At 42.0% G+C, this 16238-nt stretch overlaps 1 protein-coding gene across 4 annotated transcripts in view; it reads left to right on the top strand.

Annotated features, from left to right (window-relative positions):
- LOC136442168 (low-density lipoprotein receptor-related protein 4-like) overlaps positions 1-16147 on the top strand; it is a 33382-nt gene extending 17235 nt beyond the window's left edge. For all 4 annotated transcript variants that reach the window (XM_066438854.1, XM_066438853.1, XM_066438852.1 and 1 more), the window contains 24 exons: positions 242-434; positions 2505-2624; positions 3025-3238; positions 3577-3768; positions 4239-4357; positions 4701-4862; positions 5276-5383; positions 5837-5953; positions 6332-6448; positions 6961-7141; positions 7542-7966; positions 8363-8647; positions 8976-9092; positions 9222-9347; positions 9538-9698; positions 9936-10165; positions 10616-10813; positions 11039-11232; positions 11557-11721; positions 12066-12153; positions 12442-12524; positions 12732-12822; positions 13103-13283; positions 13859-16147. In XM_066438854.1, the coding sequence (XP_066294951.1) occupies positions 242-434; positions 2505-2624; positions 3025-3238; positions 3577-3768; positions 4239-4357; positions 4701-4862; positions 5276-5383; positions 5837-5953; positions 6332-6448; positions 6961-7141; positions 7542-7966; positions 8363-8647; positions 8976-9092; positions 9222-9347; positions 9538-9698; positions 9936-10165; positions 10616-10813; positions 11039-11232; positions 11557-11721; positions 12066-12153; positions 12442-12524; positions 12732-12822; positions 13103-13283; positions 13859-14026 (4035 nt within the window). In that variant the 3' untranslated portion in view covers positions 14027-16147. The remainder of the gene's footprint in view (positions 1-241; positions 435-2504; positions 2625-3024; positions 3239-3576; positions 3769-4238; positions 4358-4700; positions 4863-5275; positions 5384-5836; positions 5954-6331; positions 6449-6960; positions 7142-7541; positions 7967-8362; positions 8648-8975; positions 9093-9221; positions 9348-9537; positions 9699-9935; positions 10166-10615; positions 10814-11038; positions 11233-11556; positions 11722-12065; positions 12154-12441; positions 12525-12731; positions 12823-13102; positions 13284-13858) is intronic.
- Positions 16148-16238: the final 91 nt, after the last annotated feature.

Below are 16238 nucleotides of genomic sequence, written 5' to 3'. Positions count from 1 at the left end.
ACAAAGGAAAATAAAAGGTGTATTTAGATTGCTGTTGTTTAATTTACTGTATTATCCAAACTTGCAAGTATTAGGGAATCATATGTCATCGGCAGTCTGGTAGTAATTGTGAAGTACAGTGTCTGCCTTGGGGAGAATTTTACTGGTTATTGCAATACGAAATGTAGAATCTGTGTTTTGCATTAGTCAATGTCTGAATGCAATCTGCTTAACATCATCTTTTCATGTCCTGCCTTTAAAGACTGTGCTGGAGGGACAGTTGCAGCACCCGTTCTCCCTGGCCGTGTTTGAAGACTTCCTGTACTGGTCCGACTGGCACCTGGCCTCGGTGAAGACGGCAGACAAGTTCACGGGCAAACATCAGCGCGACATGGTGAAAGGGATGAACCAGCCCATGGGCATCCTGGTCTATCATCCGCTGCAGCAGCCTACTAGTGAGTACAGGCAGAGTGTGACACTTTTGGAATTAGCTCAAGTTTATAGAATACTGGAATTATTCATTTGTTTTAATCATTTGTATGTAGGGGGCAATGATGGAAGAAGTATGTCATGCCAAATATGGTGTGATACACTTTAAGTGTTTTAAACAGTGTCACATAGTCTTTTTCCCTCACAAGATGTTACTCAAATTCACTGTACAATGACTATCTGATCATGGTTCCAAAGGGATGTTGCCAAAAAAATCCTCAAGTTAGACAAAACATATAATTCAGAGTTTGTAACGTTGTCATGCCTGCTTCTTCAATACTCTTGTTACAATCTTTTAAAGACTTTTAAAGTCAGCCGCCCAAGAAATAGCACCTTCCCTGACAACCATCATAAACGCGTCGATACAGACAAGTGAATTCCCAGAGGATTGGAAAAAGGCAAGGCTGTCACCCATACACAAGACTGGGGACAGAGACGCCCCCAACAACTACAGACCCATCAGCATCCTGCCTGCCGTCTCCAAAATCCTTGAAAGAGCCGTGCACACACAACTCTACGACTACATGACAACCAACAACATTCTATCAGAAGTTCAATCTGGCTTCAGACCCGGACACTCAACACAAACAGCTGTACACTTACTAACTGAGAGATGGTACAAGGCCATGAACGACGGCGAACTGACAGGAGCAGTGTTCATTGACCTGTCAAAGGCATTCGACACACTGGATCACACCATCCTCCTCCAGAAGATGTCCAGATACGGCATACAGGGACCCGCTCTTGACTGGTTCCAATCATACCTCACTGGAAGGAAACACTGCACATCCATCAACGGAGCAACCTCTGAGTTTCACCAAGTAAAATACGGAGTACCCCAGGGATCCATACTAGGACCCCTGCTATTCATCATCTACGTCAACGATATGCCAGAATGCCTTCAGTCTTGTGACATTTCAATGTATGCAGATGATACTGTTATCTACTATAGCAACAAGGACTTCACCAACATTGAGAATGTACTTCAAAACGACCTTCAACGACTGTCGCAATGGTTTGCTGCGAACTCGTTATCAATGAATGGTGGTAAATGTAAAAGTATGCTAATTGGTACAAACAGAAGACTGGCAAGCTGCAGCATTCCAAACTTGGCTGTCAACGGCGTCAACCTAAAAACATGCGACAAATACACGTACCTTGGTGTAGTTATCGATCGTCAACTCAAGTGGAAAGACCAGGCAAAGGCTGTACTAGGAAAACTGCGGCGGTCATTATTCATGATGAAACACTTAAACCCTTTCATCTCAACCTCAGCACTCTGTACCCTGTATAATGCCATCTTCCTACCACACATCACATACGCTTGCACAGCATGGGAAGCTGCCCCCGACCAGGATCTACAGAAAATTCAAAGTATGCAGAATCGGGCTGGAAAACTGATACTAAAGGCCCCACACAGGACACCATCAACCGAAGTGCTCTCTCGACTGAGCTGGAAAGACATCAAAGCAACACTCCAGTACTACAATGCCGTACAAACCTACAAAGCCCTAAACAACAAACTGCCACCCTACATGCGCCAGATATTTGTGTACTGCAGAGACCAGAGTACTCGTACAACCAGACAAAGCACAAGCAGTCAGCTGGTTGTCCCCAAACCCAAGCGAGAGATCTTCAGAAAATCGGTAGCCTACCGTGGACCAAATGTCTGGAACAGCCTACCGCCAGACACACGTACGGCTCCGAATCTGACTTCCTTTAAGAGACTCTTGAAGTAACGGAAATGAACTAAACGAACGGACACGGACCATGAACCAGCTTTCGCCCTACTTTATGTTGTATGTTGTAGAAATTGTATATTGCTGTACCATAAACATGTAATGATTTATGTTGATAGAGTTATTAGGACTCAAATGACTGTGTATCTCTGTTATATTGTATCTGACCCTTCCCTCTTCCCTCATGACCTCAATGAAAAGCGGCCTGCGTGCCGATTTGAGCTTATCATGAATAAACAAAGGTTCAAACAAACAAAAACAATCTAAACTCTTCTCAAACTATTTTCCTCTATCCAGTGCTTAATCCATGTGAAGACAGCCCATGTTCCCACCTGTGCCTGCTGAGACCAGGAGGGGGGTTCACCTGTGCCTGTACGGAGGGACTACATGTGGCGGTGGATGGTCGCACCTGTATCGGTGAGCTGCTCTTTAACACCACTGAATCATAGACATTGTAAAACATGTTGAGGCAACATGATACTTCTTCTGATGATGATTTACATTGAATTATAGAAATCGGCAGCACTACCATGTGAAAAAAGACTTGGTTTTGAAAGATTGTCTAAGCATCCAAGATCGAATACCATCTGAATTTTTGTTTGTTACTTACACTGACATCATTGTTGTATGATGGTTGTACGATGTAATTCACTGTCATAACGCACCTAAAACAGCATCACCACTGGTCAGGTTTGAATTCAACTGTTTTTCAATGCATGGACATACTCGTGCACATAACCAACCTCATTCCTACATTGTATTATTTCTTAGATGACATGCCCTAACCAACCTTGTCTTAACCTGGTGTGTTTCTCAGATGACAGTTCGCAGGCGTACCTGCTTTTCTCCATGCATACTGAGATCAGACAACTGAACCTGGACACAGTCTCCAGTACAACGGAGGCCCTGAAACCAGCGGGCGCACAGAGTGTTGTAGCCTTGGACTTCCACTGGGAGAAACAGATACTGTTCTACAGCGATGTCACCTCTGACGTCATTTACAGGACCTACCTGAATGACACGGAGAGAATGTTAGTTTCTATTTATGATAAGTAGTGTGTTGTCTTCATTTTCAATTACTTTTCAGTCAAATCTTAAAGAAAATGTTGTAGAACTGTTCTAAAAATGACTTAACAGATGAATAGGCACTGCAAATGCTACTCACGTAGCAAGTGCATTTGCTATCTGTCCTTCCAGTATCTGCTAGGAGATTAGTATCTTGCTGCAAGATGTCTTAGTACGATTCTTTTTCCTGACTTTATACCACTGAAACGTACTGGGATTAAGTTCTGTGTGCTACCAGGATTTCTATAAGCCCTATGTTATAAGGCCCAGAGATGACTTTTTGCACTTTATATCCCCCTGATAGTGAGGTTGTGATAGACCAGGGTCTACACACTGTAGATGGTCTGGCTGTAGACTGGTTAGGAGACAACCTGTTCTGGGTGGACTCAGGCAGGACCATGATCGAGATGTCTCGTCTGGACGGAGCCCACCGCTCCACCTTCCTCAGGAACAGGCTGGACAAGCCCAGGGGCATTGCTGTGGATCCTGTCAATGGGTGTGTTGACTAACAAACATTTTATGTCAGCTGGAGCAAACTTTCCTACACAGTAACCTTTAGCACACTGAAGTAGCCATTTGGCACCCACTTCCCTATTTGTTAACATGTTACAGAGTTAGGCAGCAAGGAGAAGGTTTAAACTTGTACTCATGGAATAGGCACATCATGTGCATAACATATCTTACCCTCCATATGCCTTCTTATGGCTTCATAGTTGTCAACAAATTGGGCATTGCCAGTCTTAACAGTTCAAAAGCTGGGCTCTAACTGCATATTGGTCTGGAGACAAGCACTTTCAAGCCAAGAACCTTGAGTTTATGTATTTGTTCCCCTTTGTGTACAACTTTGAATGCCCTTTGGCATACATCACAAGTAGGAGATATCTACACAACTCCTTTATTTTTTATTTTTTGCTAGCCCGCAATGTATCAGACACCGAGATGAATAACTTTATGTCCTATGTGCAGGTACTTGTTCTTGAGTGACTGGGGCAGTGAACCTAAGATCGAGCGTGTCACCCTGGATGGATCGGACAGGAGAATCCTTGTCAGTTCTGGTCTGAAGTGGCCAAATGGCATCACCCTGGGTAAGAACTGTTCACTGATACCTCCCGATATGTTAAGATTTTGGTGTCTTCCTTGGTACCAAAAAAAGAAAAAGAAAAAAAGTAAAATTGCATAGAGTCAGTCAGTCAAGGACTAATGAATAGCTGTCTTCAAAGAGTTTAAGGATGGAAATTTCTTTGACCAAGAAACATTGGATGGCCTGCAGAGGAACAAAAGAGGAGGACAATTGGTTGATTGCATCGAAAGTAGCCACGTTTCTTTATGTGGTGATGTATTCTACAGCAGTTTCTATGCGTAAACATTTATCATCTACATTTGTTATAAATTCTGAAATAGAATTAACCCTGATTGATGTGTGTACAGATTTTACGGAGGGAGAGCTGTACTGGGCTGATGCAGGTACAGACAGTATTGGGTCTGTGGACACCAATGGAGGGAACAGGAGGTCAGTCCTAGAGAACCTGGAGCACCCGTTCGCTCTCACCGTCTCCAAGAACAGGATCTTCTGGACTGACTGGAACACAGGTCAGGCTGGATTAATGTTCAATCTCACTTTCTTCATTTCTTCCAGTAAATACGAGCGATCACGATGATGTCCCAGTGATACAGTGGTAGGCAAAAATCCAATGGAACGTGAATTATCAATTTACATGTTAATCAATGATTGGATCTGCTAGTTTAAATATCAATCAGTAATCTAATCTGCTAACGTCATTTTGCCTACCAGTCGTTGAATACCCCGGATGTAGACAAAAACAGTGATCGCTCGTATTGTAAAAAAACTACAGACTTACATTCTTTCCCTTGCTTCTTAGGTATGAAATAGCAATTATTCAAAGAGGCATATCTTTGCATTTGGTATGATAATAGCTTTTACAATAAGGGCCTGTTATATCTAACAGTACAGTCAATGCAAAATGTATCTATACTTTTTTCAGCTTCCATCCACAGTGCAAATAAGCACACAGGTGTCAGCTCCACTGTTCTTCTGAGCAGACAGCATGGCATCATGGACCTGAAGTTAGTGGATGAATACAGACAGCAAGGTTAGACAAACATTAATTGAATATAAACTACACATTGGATGAAGCTTCCTATGCCCAAGTGCTCTGTAACATGTATCTTGTGCTTTAAAGAATACAATGCAGAACCAGTAAGATTTTCACTCTTGATGATTAGCACTGTGTAGTTGGTTTTCATTTACTGAGAATTAACAAGTTCTCTACAGTGTACTGTCATGCAAATGCAGTATGTTTAGGTATGATCGCTGAAAGAAAAAGCGGTACATTGATTCTCATAAAGAGTTCAGCATAATGATTTCACCATGTCTTCTTTGTCATTTATGAAATGGCTGTTACACCATGTGACTCCAAGGCCAGAGACACTGGTAACACTTCATTCCTAACTGTCTCTTCTTGTGGGCATTTGATTTGATGCCTGTTCAGCACCATGGACATGTCATCATGTAAGGTGAAACCCAGGTTTTGTTTCTTTACCAGGTACCAGTCCCTGTGCCACAAACAACGGTGGGTGCAGTCACTTCTGCCTAAACACACCTGTTGGGCACAAGTGCACCTGTCCTGACAACTTTCACCTGGAGGGAAACACCTGTAAAGGTAACTAAGTATGGAATGTATTTTGAAATGATGGTTATTATCAGAAGTCCTTTAGTACCTTGTGATCAAAGCAAAGAGTGGTGGAAAATTTCTCTCCTGTGTTTTAGTAACAAGGCACTCTTTTTTTGTACCCGGTTAACACTTTTTATATCTCAAGACCAAGATTGGATGCTGATGCATTTAGCTATCTTGGCATGAATATGCTATAAAGATACTTCTTTTCAGTGCAGTCTCTATATTCAGCATCATTTTTGCTACAGTTTGATTACAGGTTTGATTACAATCAGTGGTTGTCCCACTTTATTGCAGTGTAAAACATAATCTGTGCTGGTAGGCACCATTTAAGGTTTGAAATAATCAGATCTGTTTCTCCCCCAGAGTACGAGAAGTGCCCCTCCGACATGTTCCAGTGTGGAGACAGGAGTTGTCTGTCAGAAGACCTGGTGTGTGATGGTAACGTGGACTGCCAGGATGCATCAGATGAACGCAACTGTCGTAAGGCGTCATTCTCCCTGTCTTTAGGACCTTAAAGACATACATGTAGTTTAACTATCTAGTTTGTTGGATCTTGGAGTCCTTCCCCCAGAATTTATGAATTAGAAAATTAGACCAAAATGGCAGTTTTCATCAGCACTTTTTAAAAGACTTTGATTGATATTTCACATTGGAAGGAAAATAGACAGACACAAAGCAAGCAAATTTTACATTGTACGTATATTAAGTGTTAAATTGGAATGGTGAATGTCTAAAAATGGAATGTTGTTGTTGTTCACTTTGTAGTGCCAAGTGGCAGTCATAGGGCAGCAAGTTTCCTTGCTATTTCTGTAGCAGGGTATATTTTACAGAGAGGAGTTGCTAGCCCTTCACCTTTAACATGCTAGCGGCACCTCCTCAAACAAAGGATTCCCATGGAGCTCAAGTGTGAGGCTGCTACCAGTTGAGCTACAGGGACATCCCTCTAATTGGCATACAGTATGGTATTGATTGTTCTCCTGTTGTCCCCTCAGAACGTACCTGCTCTGTTGTTGACTTCACCTGCACCAACGGGCGGTGCATCATGGAGGCGTGGCACTGTGACGGAGAGGACGACTGTGGGGACGGGTCCGACGAGGAGGGCTGCAGACCGGTCACCTGTCAGCCACAAAACTTCCTGTGTGACGGCTACAGGTGTCTGCCTGATGTTAGAAGGTGGGATGGCATTCTGCAGAGCTTTTTGATGCATCAGATTATTTCCAGAATTCAAAAAAGATAGTTTGCATGTAGATGTTGTTTGCTATTTCAGTTCATAGTTTGAGTCTAACATTTGGGTAAAGTCTGTTTTCACTGGAAGTTGTGAGGTGTCCAGATGTCGTGTTGTTAACATGAAGTTGCGAGGTGTCATGTCAAAATTGTAACATGATATTGTGTCAAATAAAAAGTTTCTAAAATATCATATTTACATGATTGTGTATTGTAAAAAAAAAACAAGAACAAAGTTGCACAGATGATTGTTTCATAAATCTATTTGCGTATCTATGACTAACAAAGATTCTCCGACCAGTCAGCTCCAGTTGTGATGAATACTTATGCCTTCCTGTCCTGTCCTTAGGTGTGATCAGGTCCAGGACTGTACAGACGGTACCGATGAAGAGGGCTGTCCTGACACCGTCTGTAGTGCAGAGCAGGGTTTGATTGCGTGCCAGTCCGGAGGCTGTGTCCCCGAGCAGTGGCGCTGCGATGGCCACCCCGACTGTGACGACGCGTCCGACGAGCCCTCGGACTGCCCCACACCAACCACGACCTGCCAGCCCACCGAGTTTATTTGTGCAAACGGAGGCTGTGTCTCTGCAAGCTGGGTGTGCGATGGTCAGAACGACTGTGGGGACAGCTCGGACGAGCGGAGCTGTGAGGGGGAAGCCGAGTCGACGTGCCGAGGGGAGCAGTTCAGCTGCAACTCTGGGATCTGCATTCCTGACAAGTGGGCATGTGACGGGGATGCCGACTGCAGGGACGGAGAGGACGAAGAAGGATGTGGTAATGTGGCAGTTTTACTACTTTGTGTTCTACTCTGATCATTATACCACATACATTTAGGTAAACCTACCTTATTTATGAGGGAGTACCTTGTACTGTATTCCGGTGAATTGCAAGGTGCTCTACTCTGATCATTACATGGGCTTACTGTACTTGTATGAGTGAAAGTCATTCTATGTGATATGAATAGCCACTACAAAACTGGTGCATTATGCCAAACAGCTGTAACAGTTGTATTGTTTGTTTCATGCACCTATTTGTACAGAATGCATTAGTGGCATTGTTCCTGTGCAGCTGGTGTGTTACACCAAAGTGTGGTCAATGCTAACTTTAACACAGGCACAAGTTGATAAAGAGTTGTTTCAACCAATAAAACTTGGTACTGTTTCTGTGCAGGTGTTACAACATGTGGAGTAGGTGAGTTCAGCTGCGGGACCCACGTGTGCATCCCAGTCAGGTGGAGGTGTGATGGAGACAACGACTGTGGGAACATGGCTGATGAACAGGACTGTGTGCACCAGGCTACAACAACGCCACAGACACCCCAGACCACCGTGGCTGCCTGGAGAGAGTGTGGACCGGAGGAGTACCAGTGCCTGACCAGGGAGTGCGTACCTCTGTCTCAGGTGTGTGATGGGAGGACAGACTGTGCTGATGCCTCAGACGAGGGAGGACTCTGTGGTAAGTTCTGTTTTGTATCAGTGGGAAAAGTGTGTTTTTAGAGTATGACATGTACTTTTGTTTTAGCATTAGCACACTATTTTAGAGTAATAATTTTCAAAGGTTCTTGCGATAGATTGTCCTAGTGACATTATGAAGTGTTTAGCAGTGAATAGGGAAACATGCTTTTCAAATGGCATGAAATTTAACTGTGCTCTTGCAATTCAAAAGATCACTCTGCAAATTGAAAAGGGCCATTGTTCCATACAAAAGTCTATGATGTTTACCATTCGATTTGAAAAAATGGCTCATCCTTTAAACATTCATGTAATGATAATTTTTGCTGCAGGCTCTGTGTGTCAGGATAATGGTGGGTGTGCAGGAACGTGCCATGCCACTCCGGGAGGGAGATTGTGCAGCTGCCATCCTGGGTACGAGCTCCTGGAGGATGGGGCCACCTGTGCAGGTCAGTGCAATAGAATGGTGTTCAGCTGTAGTCAGAGTAGAAAAATTTACAAACTTTTTCTTCTTTGCATTTCTACTTGCTTGTTCTTTGTGTAACATGTTGGTAATTCTTTTTTCTACGTAACCTCAGACGTTGATGAATGTGCCAGTCCTGGCAAGTGCAGTCAGTTCTGTACCAACGACAAAGGCACGTACTACTGCACCTGTAATGAGGGCTACAGACTTGATCCAGACCACAGAACATGCAGGGCTACAGGTAGAACTACTTGCAATTTGTATTAGATTTAGAAATTTAGATAAATTGTATGACAATGAAAATCAATATAAAAAATTACCTTCCTGCATGGCCCTTGAATTTTTCTAAAGAAAGAAGGATGATATGTACATGTAATAGCCCAGAGGAAGGTTTTTGCAAGTCAAGTTAGATAGTGTCATCATTTTTCCAGGAGGTCCAGCTAAACTGCTGTTTTCAACTGGCTATGAGATCCGAGCTGTCGACCTGAACAGCAGGCAGTATGAAAGCATTGTGGTTGATAATGCAGGCCACATGGTAGGCGTCGAGTACAACCTGAATACCCAGGAGATCTACTGGACTGATGCAACACTGGTAAGTTATGTCAAAGGTCTTTATTGTTCTTGTGAAAGCACAAGTCAACCCTGTTTTGCAGAGAAATTAAAAGCATACATTATCTTTAAGTAGAAGTTTTTTTCCTTTGAAATATAAGTCAATATTTTCCAAAATCCAAGATTTGGAGTGTAAATCCAAATCTAAAATTACCAATTAACAGTGTCAATTAGATGTTATTCAATGAAGATGTTTAACCTGCCCTCCTTCCCTCTACAGGGTACCATCAACAGGTTGTCCCTGACCTCTGGTAACTGGAGCATGTTTGTGGATGGTCTGGAGTCGCCTGATGGCCTGGCTGTGGACTGGGTCGGTAACAACCTGTACTGGACAGACGCAGGGTCCAACATGGTGGGGGTGTGCAGCCTGCCCTCCTGTCAGCACAGGGCTGTCCTGTTACAGCACAACATAGACAAACCTCGGGCCATCGCACTCAACATGGCAGAGCGGTAAAGAATCCTTTTATATGTAACAGTGTAGTTCACTGTTGTCACTTAATGACCAGGCTGAAAGGTCCGGACCAGTTAGACTGGTTAGTAAGTGGCACACCCAATGCACTTACCACTAGGCTAAAAGGTCCGGACTAGTTAGATTGGTCAGTAAGGTGGCTCTGAACCACACTGTTCATAATATGAACAGTAACAGTGTGGTTCAGAGATATACATGTTGCTTCGAAAGGCTCATTGCAAAAATTACAGAAAGGCTTAGTTTTTATTTCATCAGTGTTAATCTTTAATGTTGTACAAACATACAAATGTTTGACCTTGAACTTTTTGTGTAGGTTGGATGGTTTCCCTAGCTAGTTATATGCAACGTTTATCATATCCATGTTAAAGAGTTGCCAAGATGTTTTGAATAGTAAATGAACAAATAGATGATGGTTAATGTTATTGTTCTAGGACGTTGTACTGGTCTGAGTGGGGGGTTGAGCCCAAGATTGAGCGGGCAGACATGGACAGTGGCAACAGGAGGATGATCATCACCACGGGCCTTATCTGGCCCAACGCTCTCGTTGTGGACGACATCCTGAAGAGACTGTACTTCGCAGACGCTCGGCTGGACAAGATTGAGTACTGTGACTACGATGGGAAAAACAGGTGACATTTGTCTATTTTTGTATTTTTCATTTTCATGATGATGATATTTTCTTTACCCTTAAGTAGCTTAAAATTTAATGGAGTTCGTGCTCAATAATATTCTACAACACCCAATTCTTAGAGTTTAAAAATTTCATGTAACCTTTTTTGGGTTGAATACAAAACATTGAATAGATACACCTTCACAGATTGATACATTATTTGTTATTTATTTGCACAATATAGGGTTTCCCTCCCCACCATTGTTAAGCACCCCTTTGGTCTGGCGTTGTTTGAAGACTCGATGTACTGGACTGACTGGCACAGAGAGGCAGTGGAGTCTGCTAACAGGCTCACAGGGGAGGACACTGTGAAAATAAAGGAAGGGCTTCACAGGCCAAGTGGCATTATGGTCATGCACCCCGCACTCAGGAAGTCAGGTGTGTTTGTCTGTTTGTTTTGTTCATTTTTGTCTCCTAAAATGACTGACTGTCCCTATTCCTTTTTTTCTAGTCCATTATAGTTTGATACTCATCATTCAGGACAATAAAATACTGCTGACGAAAGGGCCATCATGTTGCAATTTAGTAGATTATTGAATTGCCACATTCTTAGGTCCATTTCCTTACTACCTCAGGCATATGTATCTCAACTACACATCTACATGTGACTTTGTAATTGACTGCCTTTGATTGTGTGAATGAAACCTTTAATTCCTTGAACTCGTTTATTGAATACAAAGTGTGTGTTTTTTTTCCATCCAGCACCCAATCCCTGCTCCTCAGCTCCATGTAGCCACATGTGCCTGTTGAAGCCAGGTGGTTTCAGCTGTCTGTGTCCCAAGGGATATGAGTTCATTCCAGGAAGCAGGGCGAGATGTGTGCCTACAGTAATCCCTACCTCAACACCTGTTACCAAGACATCTGAAGGTCTGAAAGTTTTTATGAAGTGTTGTCAGAAGGATCCATGGTTTCAAGTAAATAATGTAGAACACATAATAAAAACTGTAGTTGAACAATTTCTGCTCAGTGTGTACAGAATCATAGTCTGTCTCAATCATTGAATTCTTTCTACAGTTCAAAACTGCTCACTGTATGTCTGATATTGAAAAAAGTTTGAACAAGGGTAACTTGGGTTTTTAACAATAACATGATGGTGCTACATGTCCATCAACGTTGCCCCATTCTAAGCCTTAGCATCTGGATGCATGAATAAGCAATGTTAAAGATTCTTCAAAGTTTTGCTCCTTTTTGCCTTGCACCATATCATACAGTGAGTCCAAGCATCCCAGATGGATGTATTCGTGGGTACTGTCTGAATGGAGGGACATGCCTGGTCGTCGATGGGTGGGTGGAGTGCAGGTAGGTTAATCTCATCTGAAAGTCACTCTTCATGCCAAGTGTTTGGGGCGTCTTAGAAGTCTGCATCAGTATTGAATTGGTGGAATTCCTTCGCTGTCTTGACAACTAATGCTGTTATATGGTATATCTGTCAACATTCAAATCTACTAATTTCCATATCGGATTGTTTATTGTTTATTTGAGTTCTAACATGCCATTTGCATTAAAACGTGTACTTTGATATCGGTATTTTTTTCAGCTTAGTAGTATACAGAGATCCCTAAAATGTGGAATTTATTTTGAACTCAGATGTCATCCAGGGTTTACAGGGCTCCACTGCCAACATGGTCCTGATGTTGTGAATGACAGCAGGTCCGATACCCAAGGCTCTGGTACGTGGTCATTCAGTTGAGAAAGATATTCATTTTTCCATATCACCTGCACAAAATTGTTACAGTAATCAGGACCACTCCTGATTCTAGATTGCAAGGTGGGGGTTATATGCCCTCGAGGCTGACATAAATGTACCTCCTATAAGTATTAGTATAAGTATTTTTGAAACAACACTTACAAAACAACTCTGTTGACTGTTTCTGCAGAAGATCGTGGATGGATTGCAGGCCTGATCTGTGGACTGCTGCTGTTGATCCTCATAGTGGGAATTGCAACTTACTACATCTTTGAACAAAGGTACTCCAACATTTTTGTGTGTTTATGACAAAACTCTTGTTATGCTGTACAGATTGATTTTGTTTTGCAGAAGGACAGCCGTTTAACATGATATTGGCATAAAGTTAATGAGTGAGAGACCTTTTGGCTAAGATTACAAAACTATTGTTATGCAGTACAGATTGATTTTGTTTTGCAGAAGGACAGCTGTTTAACATGATAATTTGGCATAAAGTTGATGAGTGAGAGACCTTTTGTCTAAGATTGATAGACTAACTTTTCCTGTTCTGTCCTGTCCTAGACGCAGACGACACCTCGGGACCCTTCCTGTCATCCACTTCTCTAACGTCCTGTCAGGCCGAGGTAAAGGCAGCGAGCTGAGGAAGCTCATGAAGGGCCACGAGCCAGATCCTCCTGAGCCCAAACAGAAGAAGATGTCCTACTCTAACCCGCTGTACTCACCAGTGCCTCCTGATATCGAGGTGAGTGCAGAGTAATGTGTCTTTCTTTGTGTTCACTACATGCTACTCTCACTCACTCACTCTCTGTTTTATCGTCTGTTTTTCCCCGTGATGTGGGGGTTAGACTTGCTTGCACGATGATATGGGGGCTTGATGGCAGCTCGCCAGCACCTCATGAAGGCACCTCGCCAGGCACTACTCTTTATGAAATTGTTTGTTTTCCACTACATTGCCTTCTGAATGTTACCTCTAAGGCAGTGGATGTATTCAGTGAAATGTTTCTGAAGTGAGCACAAGGGTGACTCTTATCTGATTCAAAATTATTGTAAAAGAAAGAGGAAATATATCATCTGTGCAGTATGTGGTGTTCACCTGCTGCATGTTGTTGCACCTTTTGACTTTCAATTTTTGCTTGTTTTGGGGGGGGGGGGGGTATCACCTCACCTCACCAGTCCCATAGCTTAGATTCAGCAGCCATAGAGGAAGCATGACTCATCATAAGTCTTCCACTCCTGCCAATCTAATATGCCATTCTTGCTAGCTGTTAAACCAGGGGGCATATCCACCTTTATTCATAAGTGATGCTTGTGTTCCAGGAGAACTGTAACAACCCCAAGATCATCCATGTGGTGTCTGCCGAGTCGCTGGACTCTGAGACGGCTTGTTACCCCGGCACGCTGGCCTGCCAGGGAGACACCGCCTCCAGCAGCAGCACAGAAGATCTGGTGGAGGGAACCTTCACTGAAACTCAGGGACTTGTTTGATATGACCTGAACATAGGCATGCAATATTCAACTCATTCCAAGTCTTTTGATGTTGCAATGTTTAGGGACATCCAAACTAGCACTTCCTTTGAATTTAACAATATCAGAAGGTCTAAGACTTCTCTAGCCTTTGATGAAATTTGATAAAAGCAGGCAGTCAAAGCTTCTCATTTTTTGTCAGAAGCTTTTGAGCGGCCAAACAATACTGACTGGAGTTAGTCAAGAGGATTTGAAATGCAACCAAAAAAATGGCCCAAGATTTCAAAAACCTTCCTTAACTCCTGAGAAAAATATGTGATTTACTATTGGTGCTGTGCCAACTTGCTGCTTTGGAGTTGAAAGACCTGAAGATTTGTTGATATGCCATAAATGTTTCTGCTCTGAACACATCCTTACAAGTAGTCAAATGTTGCCTTAGATGTCTGAGTGAAATTACCGTCCATGTGGGCTTATTATAAAATCTGTCTTACAAGTGTTTGACACTGATGATAAGACAATCAGAGCTGCTTCTTTAGCGCTGCTATAGTTGTAAATATCTCTAGAAAGCAAAGAAGATCTATAGGTAACGGTATTGCTTTAGAGGACCAAATAGATGTATATAATTGCTTGGAGAGAGTATATGTGACAAAATTTCAGCTTAGAGCAAATTATAAAACAATCTATCCCTCAACACAGTTGGACAGTGTTAAAAACATCATGTCCTTGTGTATGTTTCTGTCGATATTATACTGATACAAATTCAATGAATATGCTAACAGTGTTGCTATTTAATGATACAGTTGGCTTAAAATGTTATGATGTACTTTTCAGCTAAAGTTTAATGTCATGACAGGTATTATTACACTGCCATGACCTGTTACAGGAATGTTATGAGCAAGCTGAGGGAGGGGGCAGCAATCAGTTAATGAGGTTGAAGTTATTTTTGATATTTATTGAATGGCTAGAACATAGAATAGGGGACTGATACATCCTTGAAATTGTTCAAATGTGTTCTTCTACATTGGCTCAGAAATGAAGGAAGGATGATGGCTCTGTTCTATGTTCTAGTCATTCCTATACAAAGGGCATGCAGATGGGTCTTTTGATACCCCTTTTCTGGTCTTTACTGATAGCTTGCCATATCATTAGTGAGGACACCCAGTAGATGGACTTGTATGCCTTCACCAACCTAAGTGTAATACACCCTTGGACCAATTTACATCACTGCAGTTGAATGTGTACTAGTATTTAAGCTGGGTTTCATTCTGATAACTTTGCATCCCCTCTAAATAATTGCAACCTACTGCGTGAATCAGAGGAGATGTAAGCAAACCAGGATTGCTAATGTCTGTACAATTAGAAGAATGCCATAGCTGATTCTCTTTGAATTTTTTCTTGGCTAGGTCCTGAATATTTGTCAATGCCGCTGGAGAAATTTGAATCAGAAGTTGTGTTACATATGATTAAGATGGCAGCTACACACTGTTATTGCAGCTTTACTTGCACAGTCAGTCCACTTTTGACATGTGAAAGGAGCGCCTACTTGTCATCATGGCTAGAATGATACCAAGGTGCCAAATACTTGTGTGTGGACCAATAATAATATTGTCAGATTGATGTGGTCCAAAAAAAGCTGAAAATGTAGTCAGTAGGGAGTGTTTCGACAAGTTTGGTTAGATATCAAGTTTGTTTAACATGTAGTGTTTGAGAACAGTGCCCTAGTTATAGCTAATATTGAATGAAAGTGCATTTTTGAGAAAAATACAGCAGTACAGAGGTAAGACTACAATGTCAATTCAGGGCAAGTGCTCAAGTTAAAATTGTTGCAACAGATACCATTATACAAATGTATGTATGTTTATGCTTATATTTTCTTTCCTTTATAACTATTTTAGATGTTTATACTTTTGTATAAAAGGTTTGGTGGAAAAAGAAGAGTGTATTTAAGAATCAGTTTCAAAGACTGATTTATTTAAGTTGTTTTTGTTGACATGTTTGAAAACATTTGTAAGCTAGCTAGATTCGTATGGCGCATACCAGTGATCGTGTCTGTGTTGTAGTCTTGAACTTCAGGGCATAATTGCAACCAATTCAATACTTTTCATGCATGAATTGAATAAAGACACTGTTCACCTGTCAGAAGTTGTCCATTTCTAAAGTGAAATCTTACAAGCATAAGACATATTCTTTAACACTGAAGTAGTCCACTAGAAATGTGTTTAGATAATTTTAA

The sequence above is a fragment of the Branchiostoma lanceolatum genome, chromosome 9 (assembly GCF_035083965.1).
Source record: "Branchiostoma lanceolatum isolate klBraLanc5 chromosome 9, klBraLanc5.hap2, whole genome shotgun sequence".
NCBI classification, from domain to species: Eukaryota; Metazoa; Chordata; class Leptocardii; order Amphioxiformes; family Branchiostomatidae; genus Branchiostoma; species Branchiostoma lanceolatum.
Note: the sequence above shows the minus strand (reverse complement) of the source record. Positions and strands in the feature narration are given on the sequence as shown.